At 46.0% G+C, this 21714-nt stretch overlaps 1 protein-coding gene across 3 annotated transcripts in view; it reads right to left on the reverse strand.

Moving 5' to 3' along the window:
- Nucleotides 1-954: 954 nt before the first annotated feature.
- Nucleotides 955-21714, reverse strand: part of ST6GALNAC6 (ST6 N-acetylgalactosaminide alpha-2,6-sialyltransferase 6) — a 29205-nt gene continuing 8445 nt past the window's right edge. For 2 of the 3 annotated variants that reach the window (XM_063936648.1, XM_063936649.1), the window contains exons 2-6: nucleotides 19763-19831; nucleotides 19235-19411; nucleotides 11391-11800; nucleotides 9648-9755; nucleotides 955-8035 (exon numbers count right to left, since the gene is read on the reverse strand). In XM_063936648.1, the coding sequence (XP_063792718.1) occupies nucleotides 7828-8035; nucleotides 9648-9755; nucleotides 11391-11800; nucleotides 19235-19411; nucleotides 19763-19777 (918 nt within the window). In that variant the 5' untranslated portion in view covers nucleotides 19778-19831 and the 3' untranslated portion in view covers nucleotides 955-7827. Of the gene's footprint in view, nucleotides 8036-9647; nucleotides 9756-11390; nucleotides 11801-19234; nucleotides 19412-19762; nucleotides 19832-20282; nucleotides 20390-21714 lie in introns of those variants that run through there. The other variant, XM_063936650.1, reaches the window with a different exon arrangement.

Raw genomic sequence — 21714 nt, forward strand, 5'->3', positions numbered from 1 at the left:
TACCGACAGTAAAAATGGCTGTGGTCACGTGTCATAAGGGGGCGTGGTCACGTGAAACTAGCGGAGTGGCTACATGACAATAGGGACATGGCCACATTATGGCACACACCGTAATGCCCCTTACACATTATGGTAAACACTGTAATGCCCATTAAACATTATGCCACACACCGTAATGCCCAATACACATTATGCCACACACAGTTATGCCACTGACACCATTTTATGTCCCACACACAAAAACTTCTCCACAGGCTCACTTCTCCATTCTTTTCACCGCATTATAAATAGATCCCAAAGTTTCTAGAATTGACATCACAAAGTAATACACCTATAACCAATGCTTTATTTGGTATTAAAATTCAATTTATTCATTTTCTGTGAAATCCAACACTTTATTTTTTTGTAGGATTTTTTTTTTTTTTTTTTGCAGTTTCTTTTTCCAGTCATTATTTAAAAAGTAGCTGAACAATCTGATTACTGACATGCCGAAACTCCTCCATTACTTTGCAACCAAGCAGAGAATTTTGGAGGGTGGGTTGTACGGATACAATCTACAGCAGGGACTTTTCCAACAATTCCTGACTGTAAGGATTCATTTGCCATTTCTGCTAATGGGAAAGATCAGCTTAATAAAATATATTTTCAACATTTTCTAAAAAAAAAAAAAAAAAGGCAGATTAAATAAATGCATCTCACATTCTTACATATTTTGACAAGTTTTAAAAAGTACATTACGTATCACACAATTTTTTTAAAGAATATTTTTTTTTTACCAGCATTTAAAAATATGGTATTAAAATAAACTATTTCAGGTGTGGGCCTAGCAATTCCGCGGCCTGAAGCAGAAAGAAGGCCATCTAATCACGTAGACACATAATCACCATAGGCATTTTTATAAGTCAGTGTACACTATAACCCACAAATAGTGTGATATTTAGATATATTATTATGGTTTAAAAAAAAAAAACCCTGCTGCTTAAGACATCGCCCTCATGCTGCCTCATTTTAGGCACAATCTTGCCTCATTTTTTTATTTTAAGCTGGCTCAAGGTAACGCATTACCATTACAAGCAGTTACAACATGATTATTTCAATTCTGTAAACATATAGCAATGAAAACACTAACAGCAGTGCCAGCGGTGTTACATCAAGAAAATAAGCATTGTTGTAGTTCATTTAATATAATTTGGTGACCTGTACAACCTGCTGCCTAAAACACATTTGCCTCAATATAGGCACATTGCATAACACTGGTGGTCATTCCGAGTTGTTCGCTCGTTGCCGTTTTTCGCAATGGAGTGATTAAGTGGAAAATGCGCATGCGCATGGTACGCAGCGCGCATGCGTTCAGTACTTTAACACAAAACTTTGGAGATTTGCACAAGCTCGAGCGACGTTTTTTCATCGCTCGAGTGATCGTAGTGTGAATGACAGGAAGTGGGTGTTTCTGGGCGGAAACTGGCCGTTTTCAGAGAGTGCTAAAAATCGCAGGTGTGTCAGTCTAAAACGCAGGAGTGGCTGGAGAAACGGGGGAGTGGCTGGCCGAACGCAGGGCGTGTTTGTGACGTCAAACCAGGAACTAAACAGACTGAGCTGATCGCAATCTAGGAGTAGGTCTGGAGCTACTCAGAAACTGCAAGGAATTATTTAGTAGCAGAACTGCTAACCTTTCGTTCGCACTTCTGCTAAGCTAAGATACACTCCCAGAGGGCGGCGACCTAGCGTGTGCAATGCTGCTAAAAGCAGCTAGTGAGCGAACAACTCGGAATGACCACCTCTGAACGCTTGCGTTATTCCTGACACTCTCAGGAAATGGGCAGTTACCACACCCAAATGTCCGCTTCCTGTCAATCAACCTACGTTCGCCTAGCGATAAAAAAAACCGCTGATTACTTTCGCAGTTTGGCCTCGCACATGCGCATTACGATCCGTACGGATGCGCAGACGTTTGATAATCTCCCACCTTGCGAATTCGCACAACAGCAGTCAGGTCTGAATTACCCCCCAAATAATACTATAAAAATCCCCCATCAGATTTACTTTGGTTTTGCATTGGTGCTCCTAGGTGGCTGGGCAACCCACACTTCAAGGCTCAGTACTCAGGACCTGGAGATGGCTACTCTAACTAGACGTGCCCTTGAGTTTGTCAGGAGGTGGACAAATGTCAAGGTTCACTGCTGTACAGTGTAAACGTTATGTATAATTACAACTTCTTACTACTTTAGAAAAACCCCTATCATTAAATAAAAATGCCCCCGCTCCTTTTTAATACAACTTGTTTCTAATTATGGCCCAAATGTATTAAGCCTTAACAAGAGATGAAGTGGAGACAGAAAAAGAGAGATAAAGTACCAGCCAATCAGCGCCTAACTGCCATGTTACAGGATGTGTTTGAAAAATGATAGAGCTGATTGGCTGGTCATTTAGCACTCTTTAGCCGGCTCCACTTTATCTCTTGCTAAGGCTTAATACATTTGGGCCGGCTTGGGTATGGGTGACCGGCGCTTGGGATCCCGTCGGTCACCATACCGACGCCGGGATCCCGGGGAGTAGAATGCCGGCGGTGGAGCCGAGCACAACAAAGCCACTTGCGGGCTCGCTGTGCTCGCCACAGGTTCTATACGCACTCTATGGGTGTCGTGGACACCCACGAGTGAAAATAGTCCCTGTTAGTTGGCATGCCGACTGTCGGGATTTAGAGGGGGCGAAATGTAGCCGTCGGTATTGTGACTGGCGGTCTCCTGACCGCCGGACACATAACTACATCCCATTTGGGCCTATGTGTGGCTCCCTTCTGAGCTTAAAGTTTGAAATACATTTACATAAAGGCCCAGACACTATCTGGGGCAGATCTGGGTTGGTGCAAAAATTTTATATTTTCTCAAATGGGTGCATGCTATACCACAAGCCCCTAAAAATGTGCCCCCTCCTTTATCTTATCTTAATTAAATACTGTGTTTGTACTGCTCTCCGCAAAACATGCCGACCCTTCAACCAACTCCACCAGTGCAAATATCTGCTGCTCTGCATATTGCGCCATCTTGTTTTGCAAACCAAGACACTTTGGTAGAAATCTAGGTGCCCCCATGTAAACTAGGCACGTGACATCACCAAAGATGCTTTTGTGTATCATGCCTTAAAGTACAAGTCATAATTAGTCATGTAAAGTAAGGCAGGACTGGATTTATAATTAAGCATGTGGATTCCTAGGCCCACACTTTATCTTGACAGTCCTAATTGCAATGCCATCCTTCTATTAATGAATTACACTGATGATAGCGCTGTCTAACATTGTTATTGTATCATTAAATAAAATATAACATTAACCCCGCTGGCTGAGGGTAGTGGTCCAAGGTTCCCACTTAGCTCCCTGTAAGGGAACTTTTATTGTAAATCCAGCCCTGGACAGATGAATTAAAGCAAATGTACTGGGGGAGCTGTTTACATGCTAGAGAAGAAATTAGCAGCAGCTACAGATACTGTAATTGCTGGTTTGGCATCCTATGAATGACTGGTATGCAGCCATCTGCGGGCTCCATTGTTCCATTTTGATTTGAGGACAGACCCTCCAACATGTCCATCTTCACTAGGTGCAGAATGCTTTGCTTCCCATGTAGTACCTGAAGTGGAAAGTTCAGGAGTATGGTATTTGTGTACCAAGTGGAAGATGTCATGTCTGATGGTTCGGGGGATGGATGAGAGTGTAAGTGTATACTGTATCTGCTATAGGTCAAGGTCACATGGGAACACCTTGACTTGGAGATTGCTCAGTCCAAATAATAGTAAAGTGAATGGAGAATGCTGCTCCCCATCACACCAAATTTATACTGGCAAAACGCTGCTTGCAAAACAGGAACAGAATTCCCCTTTTACTTTACTGTTACACTTACTGGGGGGTGATGCAGACTGGTTTGCAAAACGGGCGTCAATTGCTCTAAACACAAGTGCACACAAAAATTGAGTATCACGCCATTATGTGGCGCTCAAGATGTGTTTGGATCGACAGCAGTACAATACGCTAGGCACACATTACACTTACGTGCCAATTGCATGTAAACCATATACAGGTATATTCAAGTCGGATCCTTTCCGACAAGCATTATTGGAAAGGATCCGACAAAGCACTATTCAATGAACGGACAAATCTGACAGGATTTGGCCGTTCTCGACAATGTCATTCCGGAATGACATTGTCGTAAATGGGGCTAAAAACTGTTGAGTTTCCGACAAATGCACGCAGGTCGGCGGCTATTCCACCGATCCACATGCTTTTTGACAAGTCGAAATTCCCGATTTGTTGGAAAAATTAGGGTACCATTGAATAGGTCTGGGCAGTATGTATGGTGTAATAATTAGCATTACTGCCTCACAGCACTGAGGTCATGGGTTCCATTCCCACCATAGCTCTACCTGTGTGTTTGTATATTCTCCCCGTACTTGCGTGGGTTTCCTCCGGGTACTCCGGTTTCCTTCCACAATCCAAAAATATACTGGTGGGTTAATTGGCTCCCAACTAAATTATCCCTAGCGCGAATGTTTCTGTGTGTACATGTGATAGGGAATATAGAGTGTAAGCTCCACTGGGGCAGGGACTGATGTGAATGGACAAATATTCTCTGTAAAGCGCTGCAGAATATGTGTGTGCTATAAAAATAACTGGAAATAATAATAACCCCTTCCAACCTAAAAAAGTCGGAAACTGACGTCTTTCCGACAAGACGGCAGTTTCCGACTACAATTGAATAAACCCCTTAATGAGCAACAAACACATTTGATATTAGGCACCAATTAAACTTTAAAAACCTGATGCAACTCCCTGTCTAGATCTTTTAAACATAATTAGTGTATGAGAGAGAGCACCAATCAGTGTCAGGGAAATGTTCGCAAAACAATCACAAGCAGTTTGCTAGTCCCACCGCCCTTACTGTTCCTGGCCTACATCCTACCATCCTGCCCCGTTCTGCCCATCTAGGTGCAGGCATGTACTGTAAGTGCCACAGTCTGTATTAGACCCACAAAGTGCAGAACACTGCAGTTTCCTGACAGGAGGATCTCAGCATTCCAAAATTCCAGTGTGACCTTGCCCTTAGGTAGATGACATACAGGGCCTGCTTCTGTGGTGGGAATAAAGCAAAAAAAGCAAGCAAAACCATGCTGCACTGCAGGTGGGGCAGATGTAAGATGTGCAGAGATTTATATGTGAGAGGGGCGTGTCCAAACTCAAATCTAAATTGCAGCCTAACCAGAATTTATGGGCTGCATGCAACAGCAGCCAGTATTTACCCTGCATGCACAATTAATAAATGTATTTGCACACCTTGCAGTGCAGCATGGTTTGTCCAGGTACACAGTTACTTGTGTTTGTGTTACTACCAACTCAGAATCAGGCCCATAGCTGGGTTATGAAAGGTTACCCAAAGGTCTATTTGTGGCATGACAGAAGAAAATCACTGTGAGGTCCTAGCAAAACTAATGCTGGCACACTCAATAGATTCTGCGGGCAGTGTTCAGAAAGCACGGCTGAAATTTGGCACTTACACCCACACTTGAATGTCCTCCCTCAGAGCTCTGCCAGCTTCTTATATTGTGTGGAGGGGGAATGTGGGCAGCATCAGATTATGAGGCAGAGGGAGGAAAGTACTAAGCCTTGGATAGTGATATAGGGGTTTATGTACTAAGGCTTGGATGGAGATAAAGTGGACGGAGATAAAGTACCAGCCAATCAGCTTCTAACTGTCATTTTTCAAAACCAGTCTGTGACATGGCAGTTAGGATCTGATTGGCTGGTACTTTATCTCCATCCAAGGCTTAGTAAAAAGACCCCAAAGTGAGAGAGATAAACTACCAACCAATCAGCTCCTGTTATTTTTTTTTTAAACACAGCCTGTACCTGTAGGGTGCTGATTGGCTTGTACTTTATCTCTCTCCATGGTTTGACATCATAGCCTAGTGGCAGACTCCCAGCCCATCACTGGCATGGGAGAGAAGCAGTCAGCAGCTTCACAGGTAAGATGCTGCATAATGTGGGGCACCGCATTGAAATTAAAAACACTGAACATTCCCCCAAAACACTTGGCGCCTGCTTTACTTTGCCTAGTGGAAGTGTCAGCCCCGCCTCCACAAAATGTCACGCACAGGCAAACGGGTCACAAAGCCCCTGTGTGGGCACAGACTAAACCAAAATGCCCATCATGGCAACAGCAGATTAATAAATAATATTCAAAAGATCAGGGCCTGGCTGCCTACATGTCTTGTAAAATAAACATATTTATGACTGCCTATTTTAACAATCAATATAATTTATTATATATGGCCTCACCAGGTATGGGCAACTTAGAGCGCTGCAGCTGTTGTAAGTGGCTGGCAAAGCGTAATAGGAGATCAGATGTTATAACGCATCCACCCAGATAGTTACCCGCCAGCTCTCAGACTTCTGTGTAGCCACTGTCAATGTCACACACATACTAGCCCCACTTTGGTATGTAGCATCCACTGACCTGTATTTTCCTGTTATTTAACCTGTCTGGTTCATTTGTATAAAATATTAATAACTTTGAATGTGCAGGTGGTACAGAAATAAAAATATACAGACGGGTGTGTGTGTGTCATATCATTTACCAGTCTTCCAAGCTTATGAAGGGAGGAAAAATGGAGGACACCTGAGCTTTCTTTGTCCATTCTTTCCTCTATTCACCGAAACGCAGGTAATAATGTTTGGCGCTAATAGGAATTGTGCTAAATCCTGACACTGGGAAAAACATGAAGCTAAAGAGTCACCAAAGACTGTCAATAGCAGTCATTTCTGTCATGTGGAACTTCACTTACTGAAGTCGTTTGGTTTCAACTCTCCCAGCAGCTATTCTCTATAGCTCCTAATAGCAAAATGGTGTCCAGATCACATGATCAAGACATGTTCCATGTGGCAATGGTATAAATAACAGCTGCTATAGGAACATAATCCACACAGCCTGGAGGCCCCAAATGACTTAACCACAGACACCGAATATGAAGATCCATAGAACATTTGGGCCAAGAATAGATTACTTCATGAATGAGGACCGAGATCTGTGATCCTTAATTTTGCACTAAATATTTAAACCTCATTTTATATATGGTGTCGTCCATACTGTCTGAGATTCCATGCATCATCTGTTATGACAGTCCTATCCAATCACTTTTATCTCCGCCTCACAAAGATAGGTAGCTTGGCCTCCCAAAGTCCCCCCAATCTCTGTGGTCACCAACACCCCTCCTGAACGGTGATATGTACCCAACCAATATTAATTGGGCTCTCACCGAACCATTAAGAATCTCAGCAGGCTTAGAACTTCAATAGCAAGGTAAAGGTGACTACGAACAAAATGTGAGGGACAAAGAACTAGTTTGAAGACTGATTATTTAGCTTTCAATATTTTGGCGCCCAATACCATACGTACCACCTACACTGGTTTTATTCTTCTCCAATCAAATTATACGGTGGCGTACGTTTTGACAAAACAGATCATGCCACTGAGCTGTTCATTTCTACACAAGTTTTCCCAAGACGATTGAGAGAATAATTACACTGGTACATCTACCATCAGTGGCAGTGTAATACAAGACATATACAATCTCCCAGAACCCTCTGCTGCACAGCTGTATGGTTCTGCCAGCAGCGGCTCTACAGAAATGACCAAGTACAACATCCGGACATCCTCATTGATGGCCCATGATGTCCTGCTTAACCTGTAGACCTAGCTTCATCTCATGCTGTAGAGCACTCAACTCCATACCGGGGAAACCAGTGAATGTGTAAGCGGGGCTACCAAAGATATACACCACTATTTAGTATGAGTCGTTGTCTGGATCTTTGAACCACTCTGGGTGTGAGAAGGAGATGTTATATACAGATGCCCAACGGGCAAACACCAGTTTTTCTGTGATGAAGCGATGGTGGTGGCCTCTTCGTCCACGCTCATTCTGAATGTAAGTGGTGCACTCGTCTGAACCCCTTGGCTCATAATAATGATACGCCATCTTGTGCTGTCGCTTACTGTTGAATAGAAAGAGAAAGCAGGAGTTTATTTTTAATCTGGTAAGCCTTTAATCTGTCATTATGGTAGCTCAACAGGATTTGCTGTTGCCAGTTAAATAGACATGTAATTCTAAAGAATATATATAGCCTTCTGTGGATCCTTAGGTCTGAAGTGGTAGAACGTGGAATGGGCAGGGAAGAGAATTCCGATTACGTCCAAAGGGAAGTGGCAGATACTAATTACCGGCTTGTTCAGAAGCCTGATAACTGACTGATCTGCGAGCGACACTGCGTCTTTGTAGGCAGCCGCTGTAACTCGATAAGCTACTGCGGCATTTGCATTTTTTCCGCATTTTTTCATCACAAGTCTGCAAGATCAAGGACAAGTGCTCAGTGAGCAATTCCCTTTCTGCAACTTCCCAGAACAAATATATATTGTCAATTTACAGACAGTCTAACCTTCAATTCTGACCCTACGCCACAGACTACCCTAACTAGTTCCAGCTGAACTCTGGGCCTGATCCCAATGTGGTTGCTGTTAGCATCGCTGCTACGTCCTTGAATGCAGCAGGAATGCTAACATATGCTAATGCAGCAGGAGGCACCTGATGTAAATACACGGTCGTGCCACATTATTATGACCACCAGCTAGTAGCCAGAGTAAACACTTTGGAGCCCCATACGCAGCAGGGTTCGCTGAACTGTTGATTTAGACACACGTCTGGTAGCCCCCAGGTTCATTGTGACGGTGAGCTGCTTCACTGTAGCGTGTCTGTCAGCCATCACGCACCTCTGTAGCCGACGTTCACCTCTCACATCAATGGCACGTGGTGCTCCGCTGTTTCCACACCGGTTATTCACAATGGTGCCATTTGTCCAGTCACGATACACCTTCACCACAGCAGCACCCGAACAGTTCACATACTGCGCTGTGTCAGAAATACTGCCACCTTTGGCCCAAAAGCCGATAATCATCCCTTTTTCCAACTCGGATAAATCGCTCCTTTTGCCCATGACAGCAACGAGTGATATGTGTGCAGACGGCCTATCGCACACCTTATATACCCACCAAGCCAGTGCACGACACATGACATACTTAATGGGCTACGCGCTTCCGACGTCAAATGTAGGAGGTGGTCATAATAAAGTGATTCGATCGTGTAGATGCCTCCTGCATGCACGTGTGATCAGGTAGGCTGACCATAGTGTCCCTTTAACCAGGGACTCTCATGAATTACACAGGTTCTGTGGCTGGCTGACTACAAGCCTGCATTTCACCTGGTTTTAAGCAGTCACAGAACCTGTGTAATTCATGAGCGACCCAGGTTAAAGGCATAATATGGTCAGCCTAGATCAGATCACTCTGAGAGACCATAGGCCAGCAGAGTAACCTGCAAAGGAGGCAGAGAAATCCACGTCGGCAGACGCTGGCCTCTGCACTCACCGAATACTCAGGGACGCTTGCCAGCACCACCCCTTCCCCGCACCCAAACTGCCACCGACTTCCAATCAAGATTAGGCTGTCGCCCCTGACGCCCAATATCTGCTCTGCGGCCATACTGGGAGCAGCAGGGGTGTCACACCAAAGCAGCGCTCAACATTTATAAAGGTACCATCAGAGATTCATTACCTGCAATAGTTAGGAGGCACCATCCCATAAACATGGACGTTATTACACAGCTCCACTGCAATTACCATGGTAAACCATCCTGTGCTAAGCCACGAATGAGACTTCTCCCTGAGGAAAACAATGCAATCTGCATTCACTGAATAGCAATAACATTTATCAGGGAATGGATGAGAAAGTGACTCCTATTTGCTATCACACAAAAACATATTCTGGGTAGATTACTATAGCAATAGCCATCAGTGCTTAACAGTCCTAAGAAACAAGGAGACATAAACAAATGTGTATCAACAGTGTTCATATATATTAGCTAAATAAACCCCATTATCATTTTTTCGGCCTGATTCTGACTTGGGAGTAAAGCAAAAAACAAGCAAACAAGTTACTCTTGGTAAAACTATGCTGCACTGCAGGTGGGGCAGATGTAACGTGCTGAGATTAGGGGGCACCGCACACATTACACCAATTATAGAAATGCCAATGTACACCTCAGGGTTTACGTACAACTCTGAATCAGGCCATAATAAAGTAATCGATGGTCAGTCTGATGGTCTATTGCCCAGGTTTTTCCTGGAAATTTCCTTCAAATTTGCCTTTTGTAAATCCAGATTGCAAATCCAAACTCAACGCTGAATAAGTCTACCCTTTATATTTGGGAGGGTCGTGTACGAACTGAAACCTAAATTGCAACGTAAACATAAAGCTGTCCAGAATTAATGGGCTACATGCAAAACCAGACAGTATTTACCCTGCATGCAGAAATAATAAATATATTTACACCCCCTCGCTGTGCAACATGGATTGTTCCAGGGACAAAGTTACTTGCTCTTTTCACTTTGCTGCCACCTCAGAATTAGCCTCTCTGACTAACCATTCACTGAAAAATATCCAATAATTGTCCTTGATTAACTCTATTAATGCAAGGGACTCATAGGAATACCGATTTTTTTGTTTTCAATAGGATCTTATTGTGCATTATTATAACCAATATATTGTATTTAGGGGCCTATGTACTAAGAGACAAAGTGGACGGAGATAAAGGGTCCGATTCAGACCTGATCGTAGAGGTGCGTTTAAATTCTCTGACATGCCAACCCCTCCGCATGCCGGGCCCTAGCGGCGATGCTTTTGCACCTGGCGAGTAGCTCCCTGCCTACGCAGCCTAGCGGAGGCAGGTGGCTACCCGCCATGTTTTTGGTAGCAGCAGCTGCCGCAACCTGCCCCAGCAACGGTCCGGACACGCCTGCATTGTCCGGACCGCCACTGGCATGTCTCCTCCTGCCCTGCGACCACCTCTGCCTGTCAATCAGCACACACACAGTGCGGCCACTGAACGTGCGCACACCACATAAGACTTCAGCCTGCGATCGCTGCCGTTGCAGTGACCAGGTCTTAGTTAGGCCCACAGTATCAGCGAATCAGCTCCTAACTGCCATGTTACAAATGGCTGCGCTTGACAAAAGACAGTTAGGAGCTGATTGGTTGGTGCTTTATCTCCATCCACTTTATCTCTCTCCAAGACTTAGTACATAGACCCCTTAAGCCTGTTAGTAACCACTATAACTATATTTATATCTGTACAATGCACCTGACTGGAAAAAATGGAGGTGCCCGGCTGCAACCTGGTAAATGTGAACCCCAAAGTAAGGGATCTACCTCAAACAGCTAGATTTTCCATATATGTAAGAGGGAATATTAACAATGCAAAGCAATATAAAAACATATTGTCAATAGTTTATTTCTAACCGGTCTCGTCCAGTCTCTGCCCGGAACAGCTCATCGAATCGGCCCATGTTCCGAGGTGACAAAATGAAAGCCGACACGTTGGGGAAGGCTGAGCTGGCTCGCTGGATGATGTGGTACAGGTTAGTTTTGCTGTTTTGCTGCATCTTGACTGGAGGCCCCCAGAATATGAGGGTCTGTCCTGGCGCCCGACTCAGGAACTCTTGGGGCCGCCTCAGAACCCGGTACACGCTTGAGTGTGCGACCACTCTGAATGTTGTCTTATTACCCACATCTTTTTCGTAGCCCGTGGTGGGAGCATCATTCATGCGGATGGTGCATTGTGACTGATCAATCTTGGAGCCCAGGCCGGTATTAAGCAGGTGGCTGGAACTGGTGACAAGGACGCAGCTGTTGCACTTGGCGTGAAGCGTCTGAAGTGAGGACATAGGTCATTTTTAGAAAAAGGATTCAAATGATTAGAGATATGTAAATGTAATATGCGCTCAAGATCAATAAAAAGGGCTATTGTGCAGTAATAAATAGATGGCCCTGATATCCAGGGGGGCTCATTGCAATACAGGGAAATGGCCTCATAATGTAGGTGGCTGGTTGTATCTGGCATAGTCAGGTCCGTGCGGATCAGTGGCCTAAAAATAAGATTTTACTTACCGATAAATCTATTTCTCGGAGTCCGTAGTGGATGCTGGGGTTCCTGAAAGGACCATGGGGAATAGCGGCTCCGCAGGAGACAGGGCACAAAAAGTAAAGCTTTTTCAGATCAGGTGGTGTGCACTGGCTCCTCCCCCTATGACCCTCCTCCAGACTCCAGTTAGGTACTGTGCCCGGACGAGCGTACACAATAAGGGAGGATTTTGAATCCCGGGTAAGACTCATACCAGCCACACCAATCACACCGTACAACCTGTGATCTAAACCCAGTTAACAGTATGATAACAGCGGAGCCTCTGAAAGATGGCTTCCTTCAACAATAACCCGAATTTGTTAACAATAACTATGTACAATTTATGCAGACAATCCGCACTTGGGATGGGCGCCCAGCATCCACTACGGACTCCGAGAAATAGATTTATCGGTAAGTAAAATCTTATTTTCTCTATCGTCCTAGTGGATGCTGGGGTTCCTGAAAGGACCATGGGGATTATACCAAAGCTCCCAAACGGGCGGGAGAGTGCGGATGACTCTGCAGCACCGAATGAGAGAACTCCAGGTCCTCCTTAGCCAGAGTATCAAATTTGTAAAATTTTACAAACGTGTTCTCCCCTGACCACGTAGCTGCTCGGCAAAGTTGTAATGCCGAGACCCCTCGGGCAGCCGCCCAAGATGAGCCCACCTTCCTTGTGGAGTGGGCCTTTACAGATTTAGGCTGTGGCAGGCCTGCCACAGAATGTGCAAGTTGGATTGTGCTACAGATCCAACGAGCAATCGTCTGCTTAGACGCAGGAGCACCCATCTTGTTGGGTGCATACAATATAAACAACGAGTCAGATTTTCTGACTCCAGCTGTCCTTGCAATATATATTTTTAATGCTCTGACAACGTCCAGTAACTTGGAGTCCTCCAAGTCACTTGTAGCCGCAGGCACTACAATAGGCTGGTTCAGATGAAATGCTGACACCACCTTAGGGAGAAAATGCGGACGAGTCCGCAGTTCTGCCCTGTCCGAATGGAAAATCAGATATGGGCTTTTGTAAGATAAAGCTGCCAATTCTGATACTCTCCTGGCAGAAGCCAGGGCTAGAAGCATGGTCACTTTCCAAGTGAGATATTTCAAATCCACCTTATTTAGTGGTTCAAACCAATGAGATTTTAGAAAGTCCAAAACCACATTGAGATCCCACGGTGCCACTGGAGGCACCACAGGAGGCTGTATATGCAGCACTCCCTTAACAAAGGTCTGGACTTCAGGGACTGAAGCCAATTCTTTTTGAAAGAAAATCGACAGGGCCGAAATTTGAACCTTAATAGATCCCAATTTGAGACCCATAGACAATCCTGATTGCAGGAAATGTAGGAATCGACCCAGTTGAAATTCCTCCGTCGGAGCACTCCGATCTTCGCACCACGCAACATATTTTCGCCAAATTCGGTGATAATGTTGCACGGTTACTTCCTTCCTTGCTTTAATCAAAGTAGGAATGACTTCTTCCGGCATGCCTTTTTCCTTTAGAATCCGGCGTTCAACCGCCATGCCGTCAAACGCAGCCGCGGTAAGTCTTGAAACAGACAGGGACCCTGCTGAAGCAAGTCCCTCCTTAGAGGTAGAGGCCACGGATCTTCCGTGATCATCTCTTGAAGTTCCGGGTACCAAGTCCTTCTTGGCCAATCCGGAACCACTAGTATCGTTCTTACGCCTCTTTGCCGTATAATTCTCAATACTTTTGGTATGAGAGGCAGAGGAGGAAACACATACACCGACTGGTACACCCAAGGCGTTACCAGCGCGTCCACAGCTATTGCCTGCGGATCTCTTGACCTGGCGCAATACCTGTCCAGTTTTTTGTTGAGGCGAGACGCCATCATGTCCACCATTGGTCTTTCCCAACGGGTTACCAGCATGTGGAAGACTTCTGAATGAAGTCCCCACTCTCCCGGGTGAAGATCGTGTCTGCTGAGGAAGTCTGCTTCCCAGTTGTCCACTCCCGGGATGAACACTGCTGACAGTGCTATCACATGATTCTCTGCCCAGCGAAGAATCCTTGCAGCTTCTGCCATTGCACTCCTGCTTCTTGTGCCGCCCTGTCTGTTCACATGGGCGACTGCCGTGATGTTGTCCGACTGGATCAACACCGGTTTTCCCTGAAGCAGAGGTTCTGCCTGGCTTAGAGCATTGTATATTGCTCTTAGTTCCAGAATGTTTATGTGAAGAGACGTTTCCAGGCTCGTCCATACTCCCTGGAAGTTTCTTCCTTGTGTGACTGCTCCCCAGCCTCTCAGGCTGGCGTCCGTGGTCACCAGGATCCAATCCTGTATGCCGAATCTGCGGCCCTCCAATAGATGAGGACTCTGCAACCACCACAGAAGAGACACCCTTGTCCTTGGAGACAGGGTTATCCGTAGGTGCATCTGAAGATGCGACCCTGACCATTTGTCCAACAGATCCCTTTGGAAAATTCTTGCGTGGAATCTGCCGAATGGAATTGCTTCGTAAGAAGCCACCATTTTTCCCAGGACTCTTGTGCATTGATGTACAGACACCTTTCCTGGTTTTAGGAGGTTCCTGACAAGCTCGGATAACTCCTTGGCTTTTTCCTCCGGGAGAAAAACCTTTTTCTGAACCGTGTCCAGAATCATCCCTAGGAACAGCAGACGAGTTGTCGGCATTAACTGGGATTTTGGAATATTCAGAATCCACCCGTGCTGTTTTAGCACTTCTTGAGACAGTGCTAATCCCATCTCTAGCTGTTCTCTGGACCTCGCCCTTATTAGGAGATCGTCCAAGTATGGGATAATTAATATGCCTTTTCTTCGAAGAAGAATCATCATCTCGGCCATTACCTTTGTAAAGATCCGAGGTGCCGTGGACAATCCGAACGGCAGCGTCTGAAACTGATAGTGACAGTTTTGTACAACGAACCTGAGGTACCCCTGGTGTGAGGGGTAAATTGGAACGTGGAGATACGCATCCTTGATGTCCAAGGATACCATAAAGTCCCCCTCTTCCAGGTTCGCTATCACTGCTCTGAGTGACTCCATCTTGAACTTGAACTTCTTTATGTACAGGTTCAAGGATTTCAGATTTAGAATAGGCCTTACCGAGCCATCCGGCTTCGGTACCACAAAAAGAGTGGAATAATACCCCTTCCCTTGTTGTAGAAGAGGTACCTTGACTATCACCTGCTGAGAGTACAGCTTGTGAATGGCTTCCAAAACCGTCTCCCTTTTGGAGGGGGACGTTGGTAAAGCAGACTTCAGGAAACGGCGAGGTGGATCTGTCTCTAATTCCAACCTGTACCCTTGAGATATTATCTGCAGGATCCAGGGATCTACCTGCGAGTGAGCCCACTGCGCGCTGTAATTTTTGAGACGACCGCCCACCGTCCCCGAGTCCGCTTGAGAAGCCCCAGCGTCATGCTGAGGCTTTTGTAGAAGCCGGGGAGGGCTTCTGTTCCTGGGAAGGAGCTGCGTGTTGCTGTCTCTTCCCTCGACCTCTGCCTCGTGGCAGATATGAATAGCCCTTTGCTCTCTTATTTTTAAAGGAACGAAAGGGCTGCGGTTGAAAAGTCGGTGCCTTTTTCTGTTGGGGAGTGACTTGAGGTAGAAAGGTGGATTTCCCGGCTGTAGCCGTGGCCACCAAATCTGATAGACCGACTCCAAATAACTCCTCCCCTTTATACGGCAAAACTTCCATATGCCGTTTTGAATCCGCATCGCCTGTCCACTGTCGCGTCCATAAAGCTCTTCTGGCCGAAATGGACATAGCACTTACCCGTGATGCCAGTGTGCAGATATCCCTCTGTGCATCACGCATATAAAGAAATGCATCCTTTATTTGTTCTAACGACAGTAAAATATTGTCCCTGTCCAGGGTATCAATATTTTCAATCAGGGACTCTGACCAAACTACCCCAGCACTGCCCATCCAGGCAGTCGCTACAGCTGGTCGTAGTATAACACCTGCATGTGTGTATATACTTTTTTGGATATTTTCCATCCTCCTATCTGATGGATCTTTAAGTGCGGCCGTCTCAGGAGAGGGTAACGCCACTTGTTTAGATAAGCGTGTTAGCGCCTTGTCCACCCTAGGAGGTGTTTCCCAGCGCTCCCTAACCTCTGGCGGGAAAGGGTATAATGCCAATAATTTCTTTGAAATTATCAGCTTTTTATCAGGGGCAACCCACGCTTCATTACACACGTCATTTAATTCTTCTGATTCAGGGAAAACTATAGGTAGTTTTTTCATACCCCACATAATACCCTGTTTAGTGGTACCTGTAGTATCAGCTAAATGTAACGCCTCCTTCATTGCCAAAATCATATAACGTGTGGCCCTACTGGAAAATACGGTTGAATCGTCACCGTCACCACTGGAGTCAGTGCCTGCGTCTGGGTCTGTGTCGACCGACTGAGGCAAAGGGCGTTTCACAGCCCCTGACGGTGTTTGAGTCGCCTGGACAGGCACTAATTGATTGTCCGGCCGCCTCATGTCGTCAAACGACTGCTTTAGCGTGTTGACACTATCCCGTAGTTCCATAAATAAAGGCATCCATTCTGGTGTCGACTCCCTAGGGGGTGACATCCTCATATTTGGCAATTGCTCCGCCTCCACACCAATATCGTCCTCATACATGTCGACACACACGTACCGACACACAGCAGACACACAGGGAATGCTCCTAACGAAGACAGGACCCACTAGCCCTTTGGGGAGACAGAGGGAGAGTTTGCCAGCACACACCAAAAGCGCTATATATATATCAGGGATAGCCTTATAATAAGTGCTCCCTTATAGCTGCTTTGTTATATCAAAATATCGCCATAAATTTGCCCCCCCCCTCTCTGTTTTACCCTGTTTCTGTAGTGCAGTGCAGGGGAGAGACTTGGGAGCCGTCCTGACCAGCGGAGCTGTGAGAGGAAATGGCGCCGTGTGCTGAGGAGATAGGCCCCGCCCCTTTTCTGGCGGGCTCGTCTCCCGCTATTTAGAAAAATCAGGCAGGGGTTAAATATCTCCATATAGCCTCTAGGGGCTATATGTGAGGTATTTTTAGCCTTTATAGGTATTCATTTGCCTCCCAGGGCGCCCCCCTCCCAGCGCCCTGCACCCTCAGTGACTGCCGTGTGAAGTGTGCTGAGAGGAAAATGGCGCACAGCTGCAGTGCTGTGCGCTACCTTTAGAAGACTGCAGGAGTCTTCAGCCGCCGATTCTGGACCTCTTCTGACTTCAGCATCTGCAAGGGGGCCGGCGGCGCGGCTCCGGTGACCATCCAGGCTGTACCTGTGATCGTCCCTCTGGAGCTTGATGTCCAGTAGCCAAGAAGCCAATCCATCCTGCACGCAGGTGAGTTGACTCCTTCTCCCCTCAGTCCCTCGCTGCAGTGATCCTGTTGCCAGCAGGAATCACTGTAAAATAAAAAACCTAGCTAAACTTTTTCTAAGCAGCTCTTTAGGAGAGCCACCTAGATTGCACCCTTCTCGGCCGGGCACAAAAATCTAACTGGAGTCTGGAGGAGGGTCATAGGGGGAGGAGCCAGTGCACACCACCTGATCTGAAAAAGCTTTACTTTTTGTGCCCTGTCTCCTGCGGAGCCGCTATTCCCCATGGTCCTTTCAGGAACCCCAGCATCCACTAGGACGATAGAGAAATGCTACTATTTACAAACCGGCCATGTTGGGAGGTGTGGCACAGAATGCAGAGGCTGCATACTCATGGATCTTGGCTCAGCTCACAAAATGGCTGCCTACACTGTATGTAAGCAACAGATGCATATTGTGGTTTTTAAAATGGTAAAGAGATTTTTTTTAACATTTCAAAATACAGTGACACTAGCAGCTCATAAATGGGAAATAGAACACAACGCCCGCCAGGATAACGTATGTAACCCCTCTGAAGATAACAGATAACATTCTTCTGTGTGAATTTTCTTCATATTATTACTATTATCTATTTATAAAGTGCTTCAAAGGGTCTGGAAAACTGTATAAGGAGCATACAGCAACACAATAACTTCATTTACAATACAGATCATTACACAATAACATAAAGCTATGAGTAGCAGAACAAAGAGCACTGAGATACAAGGCAGGGCAGAGCATCTCAAGAAGGAGGTGTTGCCCAATCAGATTTTAGCTGTCATTTATAGAATGTACCAGATAAATGAAAGATAGAATGTGATTGGTTACTATAGGTAACTTTTCCACTTATTTTCTTTATAAAGTTTGATGCATCATTGCCATAAGTTACAGACAGGAGAAGTGAGAAGACAGGACAGGGAGTAAATCAGTGTGAGTTGAGCCTGTGCCAGAAGCTTGAGTGCATAAAACAAAGCCTAAACTGCTATTGGGGGATAGTACAGTATACAAGCGAGGTATGGAGACAGGAGCTAAGGGTTCAGGGAGGAGGGGCAGGATATAGCTGCAGGATACAGCTAACATGGATAGTGAGATAAGGACTCAGGGAAGAAGGCCTGTGAGAGCTGACTAGGGATGGACATCGGAAGCCCAGCATCGAATGGTTACTGGGCTTCCGACATCAAATCCAGCGGTTCTATGGCACTAGCCATCCCATCACAACCATCCGATGGTGATACCATCGCGATGGTTAGACTTTGCGCATGCGCAGAAGCAGTCACAGCTTCGCGATAAAGTATTTCAATCAGATTGAAAACATTGATGGTTGCTAACCATCGGATTCTGATGTCCATCCCTAGAGCTGACAATCTAAAGGATAGGGATATAGAACAGAGAGGGTGATAGATTAAGGGGGCATAGTCAACTAAGTGCACAAGCAATAGGAATCCACTCATTAACTCTCAGGAGCCTGAAGCTATGGAGTTGCAAGCAGAATCAGCCTACAGTAACAGGCAGAAAATACGTGATGCGAGCGGCCCCTAGGTGGGTGGAGGGGGCAGAAGGGAGTGGTTTAGGAGGAAGACTGGGAGACCTTGATGTAAAGATGAGTTACGTAGGGCATGTGTGAAGATGTAAAGGCTGGTGGATAGTCTGAGTGGAAATGCTAGTGAGTTCCACAGGTGGGGCAGGCGTGAGATGAGCCTTTGAGGTGGCAGCGGGAAGAGGTAGTCACATGGGAAGTAACATACTATTGTTGGCTGAGGGAGATGGAACTGAGGCTGGATATGTAAGGATGAGAGACGTGACTTAGGGGTTTATAGGTGAGGTTCATGTCTCACCTTGTTTCCAGCTACAGATATATACCCGTCTTGCAGTCCCCATTTCCTAATATTGGGGGGGTTGTTGTGCTTGATCTTCAGTTCCCTGTAGTTGAAAGGTTCCTCGTTGTTATTGGAACTCAGGATGATGAGGAAGGTGACGAGAGCGAAGATCAGTATAAGAGCAGCAGTGCGGCCCTGCGCGACCCCCACAGATAGACATAAACAGAGACAGAGAATAGAAAAAGAGACAGCAGACTTCAAAGTTCACACTCCAAACAATATGGCTACCATGCAATGCAATGGAGGCCACAACCAAAACAGGCCAGCTTTTAGAAAAATCATAGATCAGCAAGACAGCAATCATGCATATCATAAAGGATAGTAGGGGTGGCAATATGAGCATGTATAAAGGCTATAGAGCCAAATTTAGTGTATAGCATGGCTTTACAGGGTCATGAGGTATAACTGTATGTACTGTGCACTGCGGCTCCGTTATTAGTATAATTCTGTGTAGGAGTAATGAGGTCGGTGCATATAGATTATTACACTCGTGTTAGTCATCTCCCACGTAGGCTCCGTCTTAATGAGGTTCTGTCATTTTCTTACGTCTTGCACCTAAAAGGGGACAAAGTATAGTGTAAGTATTATAGGTTACAATCTATGTACATTCTTTAAGGACACCTCAATATCACATAAGAGAAAACACGGGATGTGTCCAAGTGACATCAACCCAAAAAGGCTGCAAACACTGCATAAATGATAATTAAGTACCCCTATTCTCTCTCTCTCTCTCTCTCTCTCTCTCTCTCTCTCTCTCTCTCTCTCGAGAGAGAGAGAGAGAGAGAGAGAGAGGAATAGGCCAATTAATTGCAGCATTCCGTCTGTGCGCTATGAAACCAGTTTATGATACATAACAGCAATGCTGCCATGTAGACTGATATGCCCCTCTATATATCAGTGCCCGTCTGTGAAAGAAACAAGTACAATTATATATATTCCCTGGGTCACACCAGCACAGAGGAGTATGTACCCCTAACGGCCTACAGGTCAGCCTACGTCTACTTACCATGTTCTACCCCAATTCTGCAATGCAGTGATGAGTTCCGATCTTTAATTATGTCTTCTAACCCTGCACCTCCTTATTGTATTGCAAAAGCCCCATACTGCGTTAGCAGAAGCTGAATGTGTTTCTATGGAAACAAAATCAGAAAGGCTGAGACTCTGCATCCTCCCACCAAACAGACGAGGGGGATCCGGGAGGGCGGCAGAGGAACAGAGAGGAAGGGAGCAGGAACTAGATACACAGAGATCTAGCTTGCCCAGTAGTTCAGTGCTGCTGATTAAGGGACGAGAGACTATGGGGCAGATGTATTAAGCCTGGTGAAGTGATAAAGTGGAAGGTGATAATGCACCAGCCAGTCAGCTCCTAACTGTCATTTTTCAAACCCAGCCTGTAACATGTAAGTTAGGAGCTGATTGGCTGGTGCGTTAACACCTTCCACTTTATCACTTCACCAGGCTTAATAAATCTGCCCCTATTTTCTTTCGGATGCCATAAAGACCGTATAAAGCATATAGAAGGTGTAAGAGAGACACAATGCTGAGCGGAGGCACAGGTGTGGCCCCTCATATCAGAGCCCAAAACCTATGAAGTACTTTCGGCCTTTGTAACAATTATCTGGATGGTGTTGCTGTTATTGTTGCCTGGTCGGGTTCGGTATGTTTTACTGCCGCACGGGATGCCGAATGTCAGTATACCGATATCGGCAACTCGAGCAGCAGAATGCCGGCAGGGAGGCAAGCGCAACGAAGCCCCTTGCAGGCTCGCTGCGCTGTGGGCTCGGTGGCGAGCTACGCTTGACACCGGTTCTATTCTCCCTCTATGGACAGCCATAGAGGGGGAATCACCTACCTCGCTGGTATACCGGCATCAGTATGGTGACCCCGTCGGGATCCTGCCGTTGGTTTTGTGACAGCAGAGATCCCAACGAGCGGTATGGCCTGGTCATATATGGTCTTCCACTAAAGCTCTCCTGCACATTCAGAATAAATGGCATATCTGACAATCAAGGGGCCCCAGATTTTAAAACCCAATTGGGATTCTGATCTGGACCACATACTGCTCACCCCTTACCTAATCAATCAGCCTTAAACACATCACCAGGCTCATCCATTGCACCAGAAACCGGCAAGTGACAGGAGGCGGGATGTACTAATGGATATCGCCGCCCATTGCAGTGATGCTAATCGTAAATACACTTACATTAGTATTGCGAAGGACAGCTCTTCCGATAAGAGCTGTCCTTCGCAATCTCCGGCGGGCCATGGCTTTCCGGTTAATGACCCGGGAGCCGTTCTGTGCATGCTCAGAGTGACGGGGCAGCTGCGGGGAATGCTGGGAGGGATCCGATCAGATCCCTCACACCAGCACTGCGGAGAGAAGCCCATAGGTTTCTATGGGGTAACGCCGGCAAAAGCTGACGCTCCCCTCTTCGGTG

Source organism: Pseudophryne corroboree, chromosome 8 (genome assembly GCF_028390025.1).
Source record: "Pseudophryne corroboree isolate aPseCor3 chromosome 8, aPseCor3.hap2, whole genome shotgun sequence".
NCBI classification, from domain to species: domain Eukaryota; kingdom Metazoa; phylum Chordata; class Amphibia; order Anura; family Myobatrachidae; genus Pseudophryne; species Pseudophryne corroboree.